Below are 22488 nucleotides of genomic sequence, written 5' to 3'. Positions count from 1 at the left end.
TCACTAGCAAAGGAAAAACAAAGATTATCTCAATTGTCTAACTAGAACCACCTTGTGAGTTAAAATTAGAACAATTCACAGTCCACAAATTTCCAATTTCACAAGTAGACTGTGCATAAGGAATCACCTTGGTGGAAAACCGCTCCTCTAACATCTGTATGATGCTTGGAAAAGTATGTAGACCTGTTGGATAAAATGTGCCAGAGTTTAGAATTTAATATATAGAACTGCAATTGTATAACTACAAAGCATATCAGAGGTTTTGTTTTCTTTTTATTACTTACATTAGTAATATATAAGATTAGTGAACAAAGGAGAGTCACTGTTGCTGATATCAGATGGCCAGCCCTGGATCTCCAAGGTGGCATAATACTCAGGCATAAAAAGGAATGAATTGGGTCATCTGTAGTGATGTGGATGAACCTAGAGTCTGTTATACAGAGTGAAGTAAGTCAGAATGAGAAAAACATATTGTTTTTTAACAATATTATAAAAATTGTATATTGTATATTAACGCATATATATGGAATCCAGAAAAATGGTACTGATAAACCTATTTGCAGGAGAAGAATAGAGATGCAGACATAGACAACAGACTTGTGGACACAGGGGGGTAAGGAGAGGGTGAGACAAACTGGGATAATATTATTCACACACACACACACACACACACACACATATATATATACTACCATATATAAACATAGATAACTAGTGGGAAGTTTCTGTACCACACAGGAACTCAGCTTGGTGCTTGGTGATGACCTAGAGGAGTGAGATGGGGGGTGGGAAAGAGACTCAAGAGGGAGGAGATATACATATATGTATAGCTGACTCACATCGTTGTACAGTAGAAACTAGTGCAATGTTATAAAGCAATTATCATCTAATTAAAAATTAAAAAAAAAACAATTTCAGATTATAAGATGGCCCTTCTGAATGACAGATGTAACTCTGATCTCTTTTCTTCTCTCTCCCTGTCTGGGACCTCACAGGTGTCTGGTGGAGAAGGGAGATGTGGCCTTTGTGAAGCACCAGACTGTCATACAGAACACTGACGGTATGTACACAGCTCTTTGTCCCCATAAATCAGGGTTGCTGGTTCCCTTGTATTCAGGATGTCTTTGTGGAAATGTTAGGGGCTCTTGTCAGGGTCCAGAGCTGTGATTCTCAACCTGTTTGTTCACTGGTGAGAGACGCATCCACTTGGGTAGGCAGAATGGTGAGGACCGTGAGCTTCCCAGCGGCTGTGAAATCTCTCCTAGAAGCCTTTCCACAGGTGTAGGCACTGTGCCTTCTTTCCCCTAAATACTCCTAAGAACAAGGACTTTTTCATACTTTTCCTAAGAACAAGGACTTTTAGATACTTACATTATAATTAGCAAGATCAGAAAATTTATACTAACGTGGTTTAATACTCATCCCATCCACAGTCCCTATTCAAAATTAGTGAACTTATCTCCCACAGGCCCTTTATAACTATTTCTCATATATCTAGGTCCAATATATATTTAACCATATTATAAACCCACTGGGGAAAACATACAGACAGTGGCACCCCTGTAGGAATGAGCACCAGGACTTTGTCTATCACCATTCTCCAAGAGGAAGAACCAGGGCCCCTTGAAAAAACAGCTAATTCTGGGGCTGGGGCAGGAAAAGTGTAAGGTGAACCGAAGAGCATTATAGTGAAGTGTCCAGAGAGATGGAATGTGTCAGAACACAATGGAACTATTGTGAAAGCCCTCCACTGGCCACATCTGACATTTGGAGCATTACAAGAAATAATAAAAGTAGTAAGATGGAATAGCCCATTGAATAAAATAAGAACACATGAGTCCATCCTGATTAAACAAATGAGTATAAGGGAAACATCTTCTTTATTGTAGAATGCTAATTACAGATGTAGAAAAACTCATGAAGTTAAACAACTATCATTTGGCAACCAATATAGCAATAATCGATTCAAGCAAGGACCATCAATCAGTGGGTACTAAAACTAGTGGGTGGATATTAGATGGCCATGACATTAAAAACATGTGGTAAGAATGAGCATTCCAGCTGCCCATGCTCTATCACTAACAGCTTACACCACCCCCTAGAGTCCAGGCAGTATTACTTCCCTCCCTCCCTCATAACCCTTTGTGTGTGTGTGTGTGTGTGTGTGTAGTCGCTCAGTTGTGTCCAGTTTTTTGCGACCCTTTGGACTGTAGCCCATCAGGCTCCTCTGTCCATGGGATTCTCCGGGAAAGAATACTGGAGTGGGTTGCCATGCCCTCCTCCAGGGAATCTTCTTGACCCAGGAATTGAACCTGTGTCTCTTATAACTCCTGCATTGGCAGGTTGATTTTTTATCACTAACCCACCTGGGAAGTCATCCTCCATTTACCCAACCTCAAATTTTTCCTCTAGTGCAGGACCAACTCCTCTAAGAAGCCTTCCCCAATGGCACCCCTCCATCCTACAACAGAATCCTCTGTCCACATTGCTATTATTATTGAATCCATTACATTCTTTAATAAAATATGGTCACAGGGAGCTCTTCTTTTTTCTTACATCTCAACACCAATTACAGTATAAGGTACACAGAAGTTACTAAGTACTTACTTGAAGGAATATTGGTTTGGCTAATTTTTCTTTCACCCCTCCTGTAAGTTTTGCTTTTCCCTTTAAGGGCTATCCTCTTCCTGCTACCTGAGTGTTACCCTAGGCTGGTTCTTTGTCACTCCTTGATTTCTCTTTGTATCCTTCCAATAGGGCTCCCCTCTCTAGACCTCAATTCTCTTTGCAAAGACTCCCAAAGCCTTAACCTTCTGAGGGGAATTTATAGAGGAGGCCTACCTCCCTATACACTCCCTACCTAAACACCATCCTAGGATCCCTGTTTGCCCTGTGGTCATGTTTATGTACAAAGTACACTGATAACTACAACCTGCACTAGAATAAATCCAAACTCCTTACACTTGTCTCTCACAGAGCCTCTGTCCCTATGGAGGACTTTGTTATAGGTCCTGTCAGTCAAGCCTAGATTAATCAATGTTGAAAGTGAATGCTGTGGAATTATACTGGGTTTCAAAGTCTTATTCCTTAAAACTATCTAGTGTTTTATAAATTAGCTACAGTAAACAAGCATCTTTTACTGGAAAGAAAATTTTTTATCATGCCCTTCTAGATGCCCACTGCCCCTAACCCAGACCAAATCACCTCCCTTCTCATTTTTCCTAATTGTCCTATTTGGAGCTCACACATTAACATTGATTTCCATTAAGTTCTCATAGACCAACCTTTCTTATTACCTAAGTGCCACACTAGGGCTTCCCACAGTTGCTCAGCAGTGAAGAATCCACCTGTAATGCAGCACACCTGAGTTTGATCCCTGGGTCAGGAAGATCCCCTGGAGAAGGAAATGGCAACCCACGTCAGTATTCTTACCTGGGAAATCCCACAGAGAGAGGAGCCTGGGGGGCTGCAGTCCATGGGGTCACAAAGAATTGGGCGTGACTTAGCAACTAGACAGCAATAACAACAAAGCGCTGTACTCCATCCCACATTCATCTTGAGGGCGTTTTTAGCCTGACTGCCCAAGGCTCTGTTCCAGTGGGGCTGTTCTCCACCCACTAGAAACACCAGGCATGTAGCCGTCCCTGGGTCTTGCCAGAGCATTCCATTCCCCCTCAGAGAAGCGGTCCTTTCTCCTCTCAGCCCTACACATGATACAGGGCACTGCTGAATCCTTGGCCTCTCCAACTAGGCTTCCGGAGTCAGCATACTCTCACTGTGCTGGTTCCCTTGCTCACACAGCATTTAGAGAGTGTTACACAGAATATGGAATGATACTATCCGTGTCCTGCGCTTTTGCTTTTGGTATGTATACATTTCCCACTTTTAATAAGATTGTATCTTACAGAGGGCTGGGAACATAGTATTGAATAAATGCTTAAATTACTAAGTAAAACAGAATAGGTTTGGAGAGGAGGATGGACTTCATTTGGAAGGTACTGAATTGGAGGGACCAGTAAGAAAAGAAAGGCAAAAAGTTAAAAGGTGAACAAGATATGTGCAGATACTGGTGGGAGGAGAGGCAGGCAATTTGGAGTTTCCTATTAAAACCTAAAGTGTACATTTGGAGACTGTAGGACAAGGGGTACTTTTACTTTGTATGTAAGTTTAAACTTTTAAAATAGTGAATTCATACAGTGGTTGTTCGATTAAATGAGAAAATTAGATTAAGAAAAAGACTGCAATCCTGTATTTTAGGAGAGAAGCAAAAACCAGGAAAGCTTATTTGAGAATTGCCTCAGAAGGAAGGCGCTTAAACCATGGGAATGGGTGAGATGTTCTTTTTTCAGAGAAAATACAGAAAAGATGAAGCAAGGGGCTGAGAACAGGATATGGGCCTTCATGCACAGAGGTGTTTGTGCATTTTACAGAGAACTAGTGTGAATGAGCCAGATTTCAAGCACTGGGCTACCTTCCAAAAGAGCCTCTGGGGAAGATTCTTTTGCTTGCTAGTGCCAGATGGTATGGGGCTTCCCAGGTGGCTCAGCCGTAAAGTATCCACCTGCCATTGCAGAAGACCCAAGAGTTGCAAGTTTGATCCCTGGGTCAGGAAGATTCCCCTGGAGGAGGAAATGGCAACCCGCACCAGTATTCTTGCCTGGAGAATCATGGACAGAGGAGCCTGGTGGTCTACGGTCCATGGGGTTGCAAACAGTTGGACACGACTGTGCAACTACACACACACACAGCCAGATGGTATAGCACAGAGATTGTCAATCTGCTTAGAGGGTCATGTGCTTCCTACAATGGAGTCTAAATGGAATTTGGAATTTAGCAGAAATGAAGATCCTTTTGACAGAATGTGGTTCACTCTCCCTTGTCTGGCTGGGAAGACTGAAAGGAGTGGCCCCAGGGAATTCCTGATAACTCTCTTCCTCTCCATATCTGTGAAACCCCTGCTGGCCACTGGGTCCAGACCCCCCACATGCCAGTGGAGGGTGGTCACATCTCCCGGTGAGGGTGTTTTGATCAAAGCTTTGGCTGATGCACCTTTTCTGAACCTAGGAAACAATGCTGAACCGTGGGCAAAAGATCTGCACAAGAAAAATTTTGAACTACTATGCAAGGATGGCACAAGGAAACCTGTGGACGAGGCTGAGAGCTGCTATCTGGCCCGAGCGCCGAATCATGCTGTGGTCTCACGGAAAGATAAGGCAACTTGTGTGGAGAGAATATTAAACGCCCAGCAGGTACGGACCAGCCTGGGACTCCAAACTGTTTTTCTTGTGTGGATATGGATTATTGGGGGATTTCGCAGGCGAGGAGAAGCCCACACACACTCCTGCATTCTTTCCCTGGAAGTTAGAACTGGGAAGGTATGGATGGTGGACTGAATCTCCCAGACCTGGCTCTATGCATATCTTCTGCTTGCTGGAAATCAGACCTCAACTGATGCACATGTTCCAGGGTCCAAGCATCTGCCTTCTAGCTCGACCCTGACCTTGTTCTGTGGTACCCTCATTTTACCCACTTCTGCCTTTTTTTAAAATGCAGGCAACTAATCTTGTTTCCCAACCTTTCTGGATACAAGTCATGAAATGTGGACTGTGTTTCTTTTGCTTAGACAGATTGAGAACCATCCCAAAAGGCAGAAAAACCCAGGAACCTTACCCTCAGGGAGCTTGTCCTCTGGTGAAAACAACCAACCCAGGGCTGGCCCTGTGGGGAGAGGGGCTGTCTGAATATTTTAATCCTAAAGACCCTTCCACCCCTAAAGACCAACCTCCCCTCAGTGACAGCTTCCTGCCTGTTGATCCATCATTAGTTTTCTCCTTTTAAAAATGAAGATAGCACACCTTTGTGAGTCCTCTTAGGGTAAATGACACTAATAATTAACATTTAAGGAACATTTCCTAAGTGCTAGATGGAATGCTAAGCTTTCTGTAATCATTATTTCATTTATAATCTTAGAAGATGTGGACGAGTCCAGCCTCTTATCAATTTAGGATCAAAGATGCAGCTAGCAGTTCCCTGAACCACCCCTCATTGGGTGGCTCTTATTTAATACCTTCTTGATAATAATACTTAAAAGGGACATGTTTCTGCCCTCTCATTTCCTGGAAGCCATCCCCAAGGCCATGGCCAATGAAGTGGGGAAGAGAGATCAGAGAAGTCAGCCGTGGTGGGTGGGTGGGAGGGAGGGACTTCCCCAAGGAGATGGGACTAGGTTGGACCCTACAAAGGATTTTGGGGCCTCATGGAAGCCTAGATTTGGGGCCCATATTTGTGTGAATGCCAAGGGATGGATGTGGAAAGATCCTGAGGCATCCTCTGCAGCTTTCCTTTCTTCCCAGGGCTGGTTCCCAGCTTCCAGTTTCCTCCATCCCTTCCATGTGTTCCAGTGACTCTTTTCCACAGGTCCTCATGTACTTTCTGTCCACTTGACAGGAAGAATTTGGAAAATCTGTAACCGACTGCACGAACAATTTTTGTTTATTCCACTCAAGTTCCAAGGACCTTCTGTTCAGGGATGACACTAAATGTTTGGCTTCGATTGCGAAAAAAACATATGACTCCTACTTAGGGGATGACTACGTCAGAGCTATGACTAACCTGAGACAATGCTCAACCTCAAGTGAGTAGGAGGAACAGCATGGGGAAACTGCAAAGTAAATATGGTTGGGGTTCTGGGTGCTGGATTCAAAAGCAGGGGCAGACTGTAGTCACCAGGAGATGATCAGTTGACTAGATGAAATGATGAGGGAACTTTGCAACCTAGCATGAATGAAAGGCTACCTGTATGGGCAGATGGTAAGGGGACATGGGCTGATGGCACTGGATACGCAGAATTCCATGCTATTACTTAGAAAAGGAAGAGAGTTATGTGCCCATGCCTACTGCTCTGCTCTGAACACCTTTTTTTATACTGTGCTGCCTTGTTCAAAATGGTAGCCTCTGGCTACATGTGGATATTTAAATTTATATTTACATTAAACAAAATTTTAAATCAGTCACACCAGCCCTGATTCAAGTGCTCAGGAGATACCTATGTCTCCACATACATGAACAAAGAGAACATTTCCAGCATTGCAGAGAGTTCTTTTACATGGTGCTGCTCTTGAGAGCTTGAACGGTGATAAGTACCAGTAACTCTAAAGTTGCTATACACACCACAGGCACACCTTGGAGATATTGCAGGTTCAGTGTCAGACCATTGCAATAAAAGAATATTGCAACAAAGCAAGTCATAGGAAGTTTTTGGTTTCCCAGTGCATATAAAAGTTACATTTATACTACACTATAAAGTGTGCAATAGCATTGTCTAAAAAATGTCTAACAATGTACATATCTTAGTTAAAGATACTTTATTGCTAAAAAACACTAACTATCATTTGAGCCTCCATAATCTCTTTGCTGGTGGAGGGTCTTACCTCAATATTGATGACTGCTGACAGATCAACTGTGGCAGTTCCTTAAAATAAGACAACAATTAAGTTTGCCCCATCAATTGACTCTTTTTATTTTTAATCCTTGTTGACTGGGCTTTACTTTTATTTTCATAAATGATTTATGAAAATAAAAGTAAAAATCAAAAACTTTTGATTCTTTAGAGAATCAGAGATACATTAAAAAATTCTGCAGTTTAATTTAGGTATTATAAATACCACTGGGGAAAAAACTAAAGGATACTATTATTGAAATATTTTTATTATTTATTTATTTTTTATCCTAAACACCACAACATATTTACTTATTTATTTTGCTAGCCGCATATCTATTTTTTAAATTAGAATTCTAGCCTTCTCTTCATACTAAATCAAACAAATAGAATCAAAATGTCATACATTTTTTAGACAGGCAAAAAGTTCATAATCACAATAGTAAAAGATGTTTACTAGTTTTCACAATGAATAGCCAGACCCCCCCAAAATAAAAAGATAATTACAATTGCAAGCCATAATGGGAACATGATTAGCCTAACAATATATAATAATTACACACAATTTGATGGGTCAAGCAGAGTCATGTGGCAAGTGGAAGTGCATACATGCACAAGTTTTCATCTGCCCAGCCAGTCTATGTCTTTGGGTTGGTTTAATCCATTTATAATTAAGGTAATTTTCAATATGTATGATTCTATTAACATTTTCCTAATAGTTTGGGGTTATTTTGTGTAGGTCTTTTCCTTGTCTTATGTTTCCTGCTTAGAGAAGTTCCTTTAGCATTCATTGTAAAGCTGATTTGGTGGTGGTGCTGAATTCTCTTAACTTTTGCTTGTTTGGAAAGCTTCTGATCTCTCCATCAGATCAGGAGAGTCTTACTGGGTAGAGTATCTTGGTGGTAGGTTCTTCCTTTTCATCACTTTAAATATATCATGCAATTCCCTTCTGGCTTGTAGAGTTTCTGTTGAGAGATCAGCTGATAGCTTGATGGGAGTTCCCTTGCATGTTATTTGTCATTTTTCCCTTGTTACTTTTAATATTTTATCTCTGTCTTTAATTTTTGTCGGTTTGATTGCTATGTGTCTCAGTGTGTTCCTCCTTGGGTTTATCCTGCCTGGGACTTTCTGTGCTTCCTCATCTTGGTTGATTATTTCCTTTCCCACGTTTGGGAAGTTTCCAGGTATTATCTCTTCAACTATTTTCCCAGGTGCTTTCTCTCGTCTCCTTCTGGGACCCCTATAATGCAAATGTTGGTGCATTTAATGTTGTCCCAGAGGTCTCTTCAGCTGTCTTCTTCTTCTTCTTTTTTTTTTCATTCTTTTTTCTATATTCTGTTCTGTGGCAGCGATGCCCACCATTCTGTCCTCCAGGTCATTTATTCATTCTTTTGCCTCAGTTATTCTGCTTTTGATTCCTTCTAGTGTATTACTCATCTCAGTTTGTTTGTTCTCTAGTTCTTCTAGGTCTTTGGCAAACATTTCTTGCATCTTCTCCATTGTTTTCCCAGGATCCTGGATCATCTTCACTATCATTATTCTGAATTCTTTTTCTGGAAGGTGGCCTATCTCCACTTCATTTAGTTGTTTTTCTGGGGTTTTATCTTGTCCCTTCATCTGGGACATAACTTTCTGCTTTTTCACGCTGATTTACTTTCTGTAATGTGGTTTTTGTTCTAGCTGCTGTGGGCTTGCTTCTTCTGTCTGCCCTCTGATGGAGGAGGTTAAGAGGCTTGTGTAAGCTCCCTGATGGGAGGGGCTGGCAGTGGGAAAAACTAGGTCCTGCAGTGTTGGGCAGGGCTTTGCTCAGTAAAGCTTTAATCCAATTATCTGCTGATGGGTGGGGTTGCACCCCCTCCCTGATTTTTTGGCCTGAGGTGACTCAGCCTTGGGGTCTATGGGCTCTATGGTAGAGTTAATGGTGACCTCCAAGAGGGCTTATTCCAAAGGGGACTTTCCAGGGCTGCTGCCAATGCCTCTGTTCCTGTTATGAGCCCCTGCCCTCCCACACCTCCACAGGAGACCCTCCAACACTAGCAGGTAATTTTGGTTCAATCTTCTATGGGGTCATTCTCCTTTCCTCTGGGTCTTGGTGTGTGCAAGATTTTGTTTGTGACCTCTAAGACTGGAGTCTCTGTTTCCCTCAGTCCTGTGGAAATTCTATAATCAAATCCTGCTGGCCTTCAAGATCAGATTTCCTGGGGAGTCCCAGTGCCTTTATCAGATCCCCAAAGCAGGGAAACCTAACATGGGTTTAGAACCTTCACAACAGTGGGAGAACTTCTTTGGTATTATTGTTCTCCAGTTTGTGCATTACCCACCTGGAGGGTATGGGACTTGATTTTATCATGATTGTGCACCGCCCCTCCCCACCCCCCCCACCCCCACCATCTTGCTGTGGCTTCTTCTGTGTCTTTGGACATAGGGTATCTTTTTTTGGTGGGTTCCAGCATTCTCCCATTGATGGTTGGTCAACAGCTAGTTTCGATCTTGGTACTCTCACAGGAGGAGATGAGGGCACATCCTTCTAGTCTGCCGTCTTCAACTGGAAGCCTGAAATTGATGGATCAACTCTTCTTTCATGACTGATTCCTCTGTAGCATCCAATGCTATTTGATAGCATTTTACCCACAGTAGAACTTTCTTTCAAATAGGAGTCAGTCCTCTCAAGTCCTGCCATTGCTTTATCAACCAAGTTTATATAATATTCTAAATCCTTTGTTGTCATTTCAACAATCTTCACAGCATCTTCACTAGGAGTAGATTTCATCCCAAGAAACCACTCTCTTTGCTCATGCATAAGAATCAGCTCCTCATCTGTTAAAGTTTTATCATGAGATTTGCAGCAATTCAGTCATATCTTCAGGCTCCACTTCTAGTTCTAGTTCTTTTAATATTTCCATCACATCTGCAGTTTCTTCCTCCACTGAAATCTTGAATCCCTTATAGTCACTTATGAGTTGGAACAAATTTCTTTCAAATTCTTGTTCATGCTGATATTTAACCTTATTTCATGAATCACAAATGTTCTTAATGGCATCTAGAATGAGGAATATTTTCCAGAAGGTTTTCGGTTGACTTTGCCCAGATCCAGCAGAAGACTCACTGTCTATGGCCAGCAGAAGACTCACTGTCTATGGCAGTTATGAAATGTATTTCTTTAATAATAAAACTTGAGAGTTGGAATGACTCCTTGACCCATGGGCTGTAGAATAGATGTTGTGTTAGCAAGCATGAAAGCAATTTTAATCTTGTACATCCCATCCAAGCTCTTGGGTGACCAGGTATGCTCTCAATGAGCAGTCATATTTTAAATGGAATGTTTTTTTTTTCTGAGCAGTAGGTTTCAATAGCAGGCTTAAAATATTCAGTAAACCCTCTCATAAACAGATGTGCTTTCATCCAGGCTTTGCTGTTCCATTTACAGAGCACATGCAGAGCAGACTGAGAATGATTCTTAAGGGCCCTAAGTTTTTTAAGAATGGTAAATGAGCACTAGCTTCAGCTTCAAGTCACCAGCTGCATTAGTCCCTAACAGGAGAGTCAGTCTGTCATTTGATCATGAAGACAGGCACTGACTTCCCCCCTCCAGCTATGAAAGTGCTATATGGCATCTCCTTCCAACTGAAAGCTGTTTCATCTACATTGAAAATCTCGTTTAGTGTAGCCACCTTTATGAACTATCTTGGGTAGGTCTTCTGTGTAACTTACTATAGCTTCTATACCAGCACTTGCTGCTCCACCTTGCACTTTTATTTTTTAGAAATCTTATTTATTTATTTTATTAATGGCTTCACCGGGTCCTTGAGGCTGTGTGTGGGCTTTCTTTAGTTGTGGTGAGCAGGGGCTACTCTGCTATGGTGCTCTGACTTCTCATTGCGGTGGCTTCTTTTGTTGCAGAGCAAGGGCTCTAGGTGCACAGGCTTCAGTAGTTGCAGCGCACAGGTTTAGTTGCCCCACAGCATGTGGGATCTTCCTGGATCAGGGATTGAACCTGTGTCTCCTGCATTGGTAGGCAGATTCTTTACCACTGAGCCACCAGGGAAGCCTCCGCCTTTACTTTGGAGACAACTTCTTTCCTCCTCATGAATCAACCTGTACTCACTTGAAGCATTTCTCCTGAAGTTTCCTCACCTCTCTCAGCCTTTACAGAACTGAAGAGAGTTAAGAGTCTTGCTGCAGCTGAGGCTCTGGCTTAAGGGAATGTTATGACTGGTTTGATCTTTCATCTAGGCCACTAAAACTTTCTCTGTAACAGGAATAAGGCTGTTGCTTATCATTTCTGTGTTCACTGAAGTAGCACTTTTAATTTCCTTCAATAACTTTCCCTTTTCATTCACAGTGTGGCTAACTCTTTGGCCCCTCTTTGGGCCATCTTTGCTTTTGACATGCCTTCCTCACTAAGCTTAATCACATTTAGCTTTTGCTTTAAAGGGAGAGATGTGCAATTCTTCCTTCCACATGAACATTTAGAGTCAATGCAGGGCTATTAATTGGCCTAATTTCAACATTGTTGGGCTAGTGGAGCAGCAGGAACACACATAACATTTATCAATTAAGTTTGCCATAGTAATGGACATGGTTTGTGGTGCCCCAAAACACTTAACAATAGTAACATCAAAGATCACTGATCACAGATCACCATGGCAGAGATAATAATAATAATGAAAAAGTCTGAAATATTTCAAGAATTACTAAAATGTGATGCAGATACATGAAGTGAGCAAACGCTATTGAAAAAATAGCACCAGCAGATTTGCTTGACACAGGGTTACCACAAACCTTCAATTTGGAAAAAACACAGTATCTCCAAAGTGCAATACAGCACAGCACAGTAAAAGAAGGTATGCTTGTACTTATCTAGAATAGCAGTTTGTGCCATAGCTATGTTGGACATCATTTAATGACTTGGAATCATTTGGAAGATTTGGGAGAATACCATGTAGCTCAAGGGAGGTTACTCTTCAACTGCAGAGTACAGGTCCATGAGCTACAGTCCTTAAGATACTGATTCCCAGGCCCTGGGATACTGATTCAACAAGTCTGTGCCAGGTTCGGGATTTCTGTGTTTTAACAGCTGCCCACATAATTCTGGTTTAAGGATCCTTGGCTACTGTTCTGTTGAGGGGGCGGAGACTGGATCTGCTGGGCTCTGTTCTATCCCTAGCCACCGGCAGGGGAACTGGCACAGGCCTGGTGCTTAGTGCATCTCGTTATGTTAGCTCCTTGCCTGGATCTGAGAGGATAGTTCTCCTAGGCTTGTTCCAACCACATGGACTCAGATGTGGGAGCTCCGCCCATAGGACATAAGGCAGGAGATGATGCAAGGCAGGGAAATCCTGTTACTGTCCTTGGTGTGGGGCACTGCCCAGTGCAGACACAGGAGCTGTGCAGGCAGGAGGAGGAGGCATTGGGAGGAGGGTCAGGTTCACCCATCAGAGGAGCAGGGCAACTAGTCTGAGTACTTTTGTATTGGGCTTAACTGTTGATTCACTTAACAGGAACTAAACATGGGTAGATTTTTAACTGTACAACCCCTCTGCTCTGCCCCTACAGAACTCCTGGAAGCATGCACTTTCCACAAACCTTAAAATCCAAGAGTGGAGCCAACACCTGATGGAGATGGGAGCTCATGGGACCCATAAGCTTCCTCCGGTCTCACTGGTCTGAGTGATTTGGTTGCCCTCACAATTTGGTGGTGGCGCCTCTGCAGGACAAAATAAAAATAAACATTATAATTGGTTTTATCTTTTAAAAAAACTTCATTTTTCCCTCTTAATGCTTGGTCTGCAACTAGCCCTTCCTTCAGAGCTCAAGATTCATTGTCTCTTTCCCACAGCCACAGTTCCTGGGTACAGTCCAAGTAGGAATTCTTTCTAAAAGGGGTTTACATGGTCATTTTATTTTTTTCCATTTATTTTTATTAGTTGGAGGCTAATTACTTTACAATATTGTAGTGATTTTTGCCATACACAGACATGAATCAGCCATGGTGCATGGTCATTTTGATAACATCAAGTGTACAAGGCTTGATTGAATCAAGTGTGTGTGTGTGTGTGTGTGTGTGTGTGTGTGTGTGTTGTTGAGGAAAGGGCAGGAAGGAGGATGCAGAGTAAATATTGACATAGAGTGCTCACGGCAGTACAGAAAAAACTATAGATGATTTACATAGTTTAAAATATTTTTAATACATTTCATCAGGTATACTTGAGGTCCCAAGTCTTAGTGCTTGCAAAAGTGAATCACTGAAACCTCATCTTGCTAAAAATCATCCCTTGACCCCAACTCTCATGGCAGTCACTGCCCTGTCTCCTCCCATGCTTAGTGGAGCTCCTGAAAGGTGGATTCTCATTAATGATTGAATACAGAGAAATCAGTCTTCTGTTCCACCCATGTCCCTGAAGCTGCTCTGGTCAAGGTCACTGCCCACCTGCCAGGTGTGAAAGCCAATTAGTTCTTTTATCCTTGAGTCTGTTTACTAACTTGATACAGATGACCACTCACCCTTCCTTGGAAACCTTTCCTAGCTTCTCTGATATGGCAGCCCTCTGCTTTGGTTCCCACCTCTCTGTCCTTTTGTGGTCTTACTGTGGGCTTATCCTACCAGTTCTGAAATGTAAGGCCATCTTCTTGGGGCTCTTCTCTTCATCCAGAGCTCTTTCCACTTTCCAGGCCCTCCCTAAGCAGTGAGAATGACTCCCAGGCAGCTATATCTGTAGTTCTGACCCCTGCCTGCAACATCTCACATGCACATCTCCTCCTGCCTGTGGATCTGTACTGTAGAGTTCTCACAGCAATCATAAGCCCAACAAATAAAAAGGGAGGTGATCATTTTACTCCTTCCCTCCCCTGCTTCCCTAAGCCAACTCTTGTTCCCATACTTCCTAAAGACATGGTCTGCTACCCACTCACAGGAGTCATAAACTGAGGAGTCAAATTTCAATTCAGTATTCTACTTCATTCTACATCTAACGTCAGCAAGTTTTGTTGATTTTGCCTCCTAAACAACTCTCCAAGTTTGCCCCTTTGTTTCCAAACTCCTACCACAGTTTAAATTTACAGTCAGGGGCAGAGCTGCAGGTAGGGGGTTTCTAAACACAATTGTCCAGTTCTCAACTTTCTGGTATCCAAAGAAACAGACATTGGGTCTACTTTGCAGTCCGGACCTGAGGTTCACCTTTTTACACAAAGCCCTGATTTGCTTTGAGCCTAACAACACTGCCTTATGTAATAATCACCTAAGCTCCACCTTCACCCCAAATCCTATAATAATTCTTTCCTATCCTTTGTTTGATAAGATGCCCCAACCATTCCTCTGGCATCTAGTCTGTCTTATTGCAATGAATCAACAAATCTAATTTTATCAACAATGCACTGAGTACCTACCATGATTCAGGCACTGTTCTGGAAACTGTGAACACAGTAATGTATATTATAGTCTCTAAAAATAACTTTGTTCTGTCATTTATTATTCCTTCTAGATTGCCTTCTTGTCAGTATATCTGTACAGAGAAATGTCTGAAATCATGTTCACCAGATACTATTGATATAACAACTAATGTGATTTCTGGTTTTCTTCTTTGATCTTTCATTATTTCATTATTATATTGAGTTTTTAATATGTCCCATTTTAATTCTTTTCTTTTAAAAAATCCTCTATTTTTTTTTCAAAGAAACAGAGTTAAGGAGATGAGCCAGAGTAGGGGAATCACATGATTGGTGTTCTGAGTCTGAGATAGGTTTCGTTGTGATTTGGAACTGCTGGGAACAGCAGAGGGAAAAATGCATTCAGTGAATGAGACATTTTAACTGATGAAAGAGAAGAAAAATTGTCTCCACTGGTTTTGCTGTAACTCTCCATCTGCTGACAGAACCAGGGAGCACAACACTTTCAGCCAGCGACAGTCAGTGTCAGCGTGTCCTACTCCTCTACATCATTTCCACGGAGCTGTCCTTGTCTCCACCCATCTCCACAGAGCTCCCAGGAGCCTGAGTCCCTGAGGTGAGAGGACAGGAAGCCACCGATGCCATCCTCTCCTGCTCTCATTACTGAGACTGACAGCCCCACCTTCTAACTCAAGTGTGGGAGGTGTGCACATCTCTCCTGCCTTCATAATACCCAGAAAACAAATTAAAAAAAAGAGTATGACCATGTGTTATCAAACCCTTGCTTCCTCATTCCCAAATTGCACCACCAAAATGGTACTTGTTCACTCACATGCTCTGACTGAAAATCCTTATACAATGAGGACAGTTCTGGTAGGTGTCCTCCGTGTCTGGCCCTTCCTCCTTCACTGTATTTTTAGTCACTAACAGAAGTTATTATTAATATAAAGGAGGTGAGTGTGTGTGTGTGTGTGTGTGTGTGTGTGTGTGTGTTGGGTGTTGAGGGGTGAATACAGAGCAGGGATCAGGACCACAAGAAAGAAAGGAAATAGAATGCAGTAAGATTGCTGTTGGTTCTGATAGTTTTAATTCATAATGCTAATTTAAAATAAAATAGTTGGAGATTTCTCGGCAGTCCAGTTGTTAGGACTCTGCAGTTCCAATGCAGGGGGCACGAGTTCCATCCCTGGTTGGGGAACTAAAATACAACATCCTTAGTGAGTCCAAAAAAATTCCCTGGTAGCTCAGCAGGTTAAGATTCTGCCTGCAATGCAGGAGATCCTGGTTTGGTTCCTGGGTCAGGAAGATCCCCCGGAGAAAGGATAAGCTACCCACTCCAATATTCTTGGGCTTACCTGGAGGCTTAGCTGGTAAAGAATCTGCCTGCCATGTGGGAGATCAGGGTTCAATCCCTGGGTTGGGAAGATGCCCTGGAGGAGGGCATGGCAACCCACTCCATTATTCCTGCCTGGAGAATCCCCATGGACAGAGGAGCCTGGCAGGCTACAGTCCATGGGGATGCATAGAGCTGGACACAACTGAACGACTAAGCACAGTAAATAGACACACACACACACACACACACACACGTTAGTTGGTTTACTTACTTTAACTCCACATCCTAAACATCTTTCCTTAATCTGGAGTCCCTATTGCCTCCCTTTATTGATGAATTGTGCCTGGAAAATTAATTTTGCTGTGTTAGAGCATATAGTCAAACATAAAGGAGCCCAACAACCTGGGATCAATGGATAAGTTACTCAAGCCCTGTCTCAGTTTGCCCTCTGGAAAATTGGGATGGTGGGTCATTGTGAGGATTAAAAAAACTAACAAATTTAAAGGATTTAGAACAATGCCTTGCTCTAGCAAGTACTCATTGTGAGCAGTTATCCTCTTTACTGCGGAAACAGTGGAAACAGTGACAGATTTTATTTTTTTGGGCTCCAAAATCACTGCAGATGGTGACTGCAGCCGTGAAATTAAAAGATGCTTACTCCTTGGAAGAAAAGCTATGACTAACCTAGATAGCATATTAAAAAGCAGAGACATTACTTTGCCAACAAATGTCCATCTAGTTAAGGCTATGGTTTTTCCAGTAGTCATTTATGGATGTGAAAGTTGGATTATAAAGAAAGCTGAGCGCCAAAGAATTGATGCTTTTGAACTGTGGTGTTGGAGAAGACTCTTAAAAGTCCCTTGGACTGCAGGGAGACCCAACCAGTCCATCCTAAAGGAAATCAGTCCTGTATATTCACTGGAAGGACTGATGCTGAAGCTGAAACTCCAATACTTTGGCCACCTGATGCAAAGAATTGACTCACTGGAGAAGACCCTGATGCTGAGGAAGACTGAAGGAGGGAGAAGAGGACGACAGAGGATGAGATGGTTGGATGGCATCACTGACTCAGTGATGTTTACTCAAGAGTTTGAGTAAACTCCAGGAGTTGGTGATAGACAGGGAAGCCTGGTATGCTGCAGTCCATGGGGTTGCAAAGAGTCGGACACGACTGAGCGACTGAACTGAACTGAACTGAAGCAAGCACTCATTGTGTGAAGTTATCCTCTTTACCTCCTCACCCTCCCCTCCTTGTTCCCCCTGAGCTCACTTTTCATTCAAGCCCTCATCATCTGTTACAGGAATGCTGCTGACCACTTCCAGGACATGATTTACTTCTGTGTTGGTGACTCTCTCTTCTCAGGCTTCTTTGTGGCATCCCCTTTCCTCCTCACTCTTCACGCTCTCCATGATTTATTTTTTTCCCCTTCTCTTTTTATAAAATTTTTAAAATTAAATGGAGGCTAATTACTTTACAATATTGTGGTGGTTTTTGCCATACATTCACATGAATCAGCCATGGGTGTACATGTGTTCCCCTCTCTGACCCTCTCTCCCACCTCCCTCCCCATCCCATCCCTCAGGGTCAACCCAGTGCAGCAGCCCTGAGCACCCTGTCTCATGTATTGAACCTGGACTGGCGATCTATTTCACATATGATAATATAGATGTTTCAATGCTATTCTTTCAAATCATCCCACCCTTGCCTTCTCCTACCAAGTCCAAAAGTCCGTTCTTTACATCTGTGTCTCTTTTGCTGTCTCGCATATAGGGTCATCATTACCATCTTTCTAAATTCCATATATATACATTAATATACTATATTGGTGTTTTTCTTTCTGACTTATTTCACTCTGTATAATAGGCTCCAGTTTCATCCACCTCATTAGAACTGATTCAAATGCCCTCTTTTTAATAGCTGAGTAATATTCAATTATGTATATGCACCACAGCTTTCATATCCATTCGTCTGCCAATGGACATCTAGGTTGCTTCCATGTCCTGGCAATTGTAAACAGTGCTGCGATGAACACTGGAGTACACGTGTCTCTTTGAATTCTGGTTTCCTCAGTGTGTACGCCCAGCAGTGGGATTGCTGGGTCGTATGGCAGTTCTATTTCCATTTTTTTAGGAATCTCCACACTGTTCTCTATAGTGGCTGTACTGGTTTGCATAACCACTTGTTTACATATGACTCCCAAATAAAAATCTAGCACCTACTGCTGACACTTCACATTTGTTTACTGTATCGCCTGCATGATAGATGATTTTAGACTTCCCAGAAGCACTGGAAACTCCATGTACAGAAAATACAGGCAGTTTTCATTCTGGCTATGTCCCTGGCTCCAAAGAACTTCAACTGAGTTCCCTCATTCATGCTGAACACTTTGATCTTCCCAGCAATACATACCATGTGTTTCAGATGCAGTCTTGCTAGCTCTTCTCCTTAACTCAGTTTGTACAATTAATCACCAAATCCTATATATTTTCCTTCTAAGTGTCTCTCATAACTGTGCCCTCCTTTCCACACTTTCCACAATTCCCTGGTTCAGACCCTGTGTGTTGTTTGCCAAAACATTGCAACAGCCTCTACCTGGTCTCCCTGCCTGTCTTTTCTCTCTCAAACCATAGTACTCCCTTGATCTGCCAATAAACTATTTCACTCTCAACTGAAACTTCTTATTGCATTGTAAAATCTAGGTTCCTCAGTATATCTCCCAGTCCCTTCATGTCTAGCTTTTGCCAGCATTTCCTGCTCATCTCCTGCCAATTCTGCTGAAATAACAACTGCTTAATGACAGACTGCAAACTGGCAGCTTCCAGACCAGCCACTTCTAACTCTATGAGGTGTTTTATTTAGACTACAAGTTTTCATTACTCGCTGAAATTTAAAAACTGGAACATTCCCCTTAAAACCTTTTTTTCTGGCTTCTCTTAAAAACTGAAGAACTGGCCACCTCGGTCCCACATACCTGTCTGGCAAAGTAGTGTCTGCCGCTTAGGGCAGAGTGACAATTTTCAACAGCCCCAGCCCCGCTCTTTGATTTTCCTGGCTGCTTCCCTTAATGTCTCTAATCTCAGGGGCAGCTCTACATTAAGGGAAGTAGCCAGGATTTACAATGCAGTGGTGGTGGTGGTGGTGGTTTAGTTGCTAAGCCGTGTCTAACTCTTGAGACCCCATGGACTGTCCCCCTCCAGGCTCCTCTGTCCATGGGACTTCCCAGGCAAGAGTATTGGGGTGGGTTGCCATTTTATTTTCCAGGGGATCTTCCTGACTCAAGGACTGAACCCGCGTGTAGGTACACTGAATTGCTCTTTCTTTTCTGCACAGAACACCCTTTCTCCTATTACGCCTGCAGAGGCTAACTTGTCCTTCAAGGCTCACTTCCTGTCATTTTCCTCCAGTAGCTTTTCTCTGAACCCATGTGGCTTAAGCGCCCCTTTATGCATCCCCATTCCTCACCTTACACCCTCTGTCACACCTTGTGCCACATTATATTCCCATGAACGTTTGTGTAATGCGTTCCTCACAAGATTCACTTCCCCTCGCGAAGGGAGCGACTGGAAATCCTCAGGGGAGGTTTCTTGAGCCATTCATTTTATTCACCCATCATTCTGTCAACAACCATGAAGAGAGCGGGACATTTGACTCATATCCTAAAGGATGAGTGTGTCGCTCATCCTTCCGGTTGGCTGCTTAGTCAGTCTTTTGCGGGCAGTTCGGTGTCAAAGAGAACTACAACTCCCATCAGGTCCTTCGGCATACCGGCCTGCGAAGGAGGAAATACAGCTTAGGAACTACCACTTCCGTGATGCTCCGCTTCGCAGACCTGCGCAGAGCCCAGGGCCACGTTGCTTTCGCGGTGCCGGGTAGCGTGATCTCAGCCATGGCTTCCACGGACTCCCGGCGGATGGGGAATGGGGGTGGTGTTGGGGGCGCCTTCCAGCCATACCTGGACTCTTTGCGGCAGGAGTTGCAGCAGAGGGACCCGACGCTGCTGTCAGTCGTGGTGGCGCTCCTTGCGGTGCTGCTGACGCTAGGTAAAGAGGCGGCCGGTGGATCTGGCGGGTGCGGGGCGGGCGGGGATCCGAGCTCGGACTGGGCTTATGTAGACCGCGGAGCAGAGGTGGCACCTGAGGGGCGTCTAGAATGGGAGACTAAAACCTTATATACACCTGCCCTCCTGCCTGAAGCAGCAGAAACAGCACAGCGTTAGAGGGGATTTCCCGCAACCCCTAGAGTGACGTCCTGGTCCTTGGGCACAGGTTGCTAGCCCCTGTACTGCCTGAGCGCCCCGTTTTCCCCTTCCATTGCTCTTGCTACCAATACTCAAGTGGTTTTCGCTCCAAGTTTGAGCATCCTGTGTTTGCGAGCTGGGCGCTGGGGATATAGAGTTAATAAGGCAAGGTTGCACTTGAGTATACTGGCAGGGTAGGGGATGCATATGGAGAAAAGTTGACAGTTGATGGTGGCTGGCATTCAGCGGAGTCCTCAAGAACAACGATTATAATGGTGGTAATAACACTGAAAGTCAGCTCCAGATGAATGAGGCCTTCTATGGTAGACTTCATTTCCTCCAGCCCAACCATATTTGCGTACTGTTGATAATCAAGGCGTCATTTTGGTTGTTTTTCTCTATTTCACAGTGTTTTGGAAGTTCATCCGGAGCAGAAGGAGCAGTCAGAGAGCTGTTCTTCTTGTGGGCCTTTGTGATTCCGGGAAAACATTGCTTTTTGTCAGAGTAAATGCTTTGATTTATACCTCTCTTAACACTTGATAGGAAATTTTAGGGCACCGTATTATTCCTGTTAGTTTTACTTTGGGAAAAAAGCTGTTGCTGACAAATTGGGGGATTAATTTTTGACTCACTTGGGAGGATGAAAAGACTCTTAAACTGGAATTTCTTGGCCATTTTTATTCTCTTGCATTTACCAGAGATAGATGGAAGACATTAATCTGTATGCAGTGTGTAATTCTGAGAATTTGTCAAAGAAACTTTTATTGGCTATTTAGGCTTCTTTTCACAAATATTTATTTCTAGTCTGTGTAGTATTTTTAAATGTTCGGTTTTTGCTACAAAGAGTAGTGGAGGTTTTTTCTTTATTATAATTCTTTTTGAATGCTATTTTCCTTTCCACTAAAGAAATATAATCTCTAATCATTTTTGATGATTGTAAATGTTGAGAAGTTTGGTAAATTTGGCCACTAACCATTTGAAAGTACTATTTGAAAATAGTAGTTTAAAAATAATAGTTTTCCCCCTCCTCTCATTAAGGAGAGGGGAATGAAGTTTGCAGTTAATTAGGTTTTTCTACAAGCAAAGGGGAAAAAAAATCAATATGGTCCTTTTTAGCTATTGTAAGCAACATTTGTTTGTTTGACTTTACGCCTAGGAGAGTTAGAGCAGAGTTACACTCTTTAGATTTGCTATTTATATGTTTGCTCAATCTCCCCCCATATTGTGTTTTGTTTTGTCTTACAGTTGTTAACAGGCCTTTACAGAGACACTCAGACTTCCATCACTGACAGCTCTGCTGCCTACAAAGTCAATAACAACAGGGTAAGAGGTTCCTAGAATGTGGGAAGTCTTGACAGTTTTACTTTACTTTGGTGTCAGGAAAAGACATTTCTAGGGTGAATTAGTCTGAGGGCATAGGTACCATTCTTAGCTTATTTTTATGGATAAATGTTGTGCATGTGACAAATTCTTCTCTTGATCATCCAAGCAGTGAACTTAATCATGTTCTCCGCTTCTTTGTTGTACCGTATGCATATTGATGTTACATCACATTTTATTAGCTTTTATTTCTGTATCTTCTTTCCAGCTTTACCTTGAGTTCTTAAGAGTGAGCATTAAGCCTTTTTCTTTAGTACATGTATATGGGACAGAATTCAAAAGGTTAAAAGGATATTTGGTGAAAAGTAATTTTGCTTTTCCTATCCCTCCTTAAAAGTCTTCTCCTTGGAGGTAGTAACTTACCATTTTCCTGTGTAGCCTTCCAGATGGCCAGTGCTATCCAAACAGATGTGTTCTCTTTACTTTTTTCTTTCATAACACTCTGTTCCACCCCTCCCTTTTTAAAAATTTAATAATATAATTGATACAGCTTGGGTTTGTTTTCATTTTTTTCTTTCTCATTTTCATACATAGTACTACCTGGTTGATTTATGAGCTGAATATTGTGAGTACTCCGTTATGTGACTGTACCATACAATTTTTTTTCTTTCTTAAAGCCTTTAGTTTTGAGACATGACAGAAAGATCTTGTAGTTACACATGGAAAAGTAAATCATAATCATAGTTGAAGGTGAAAGCAAACTGATCAGA

The 22488-nt window shown here is 42.6% G+C and overlaps 1 protein-coding gene across 1 annotated transcript in view; it reads left to right on the top strand.

Annotated features, from left to right (window-relative positions):
• The window catches only part of LOC122445317 (serotransferrin-like), an 84523-nt gene that overhangs the window by 25974 nt on the left and 36061 nt on the right, over positions 1-22488 (top strand). The window contains 8 exon segments of the mRNA XM_043474374.1: positions 996-1060; positions 5065-5249; positions 6448-6638; positions 14130-14141; positions 19956-20030; positions 20032-20201; positions 20808-20902; positions 21644-21721. Of these exon segments, the coding sequence (XP_043330309.1) occupies positions 996-1060; positions 5065-5249; positions 6448-6638; positions 14130-14141; positions 19956-20030; positions 20032-20201; positions 20808-20902; positions 21644-21721 (871 nt within the window).

This window comes from Cervus canadensis, chromosome 7 (assembly GCF_019320065.1).
Source record: "Cervus canadensis isolate Bull #8, Minnesota chromosome 7, ASM1932006v1, whole genome shotgun sequence".
Lineage (NCBI taxonomy): Eukaryota > Metazoa > Chordata > Mammalia > Artiodactyla > Cervidae > Cervus > Cervus canadensis.
This window is presented reverse-complemented; position numbering and strand designations above follow the sequence as displayed.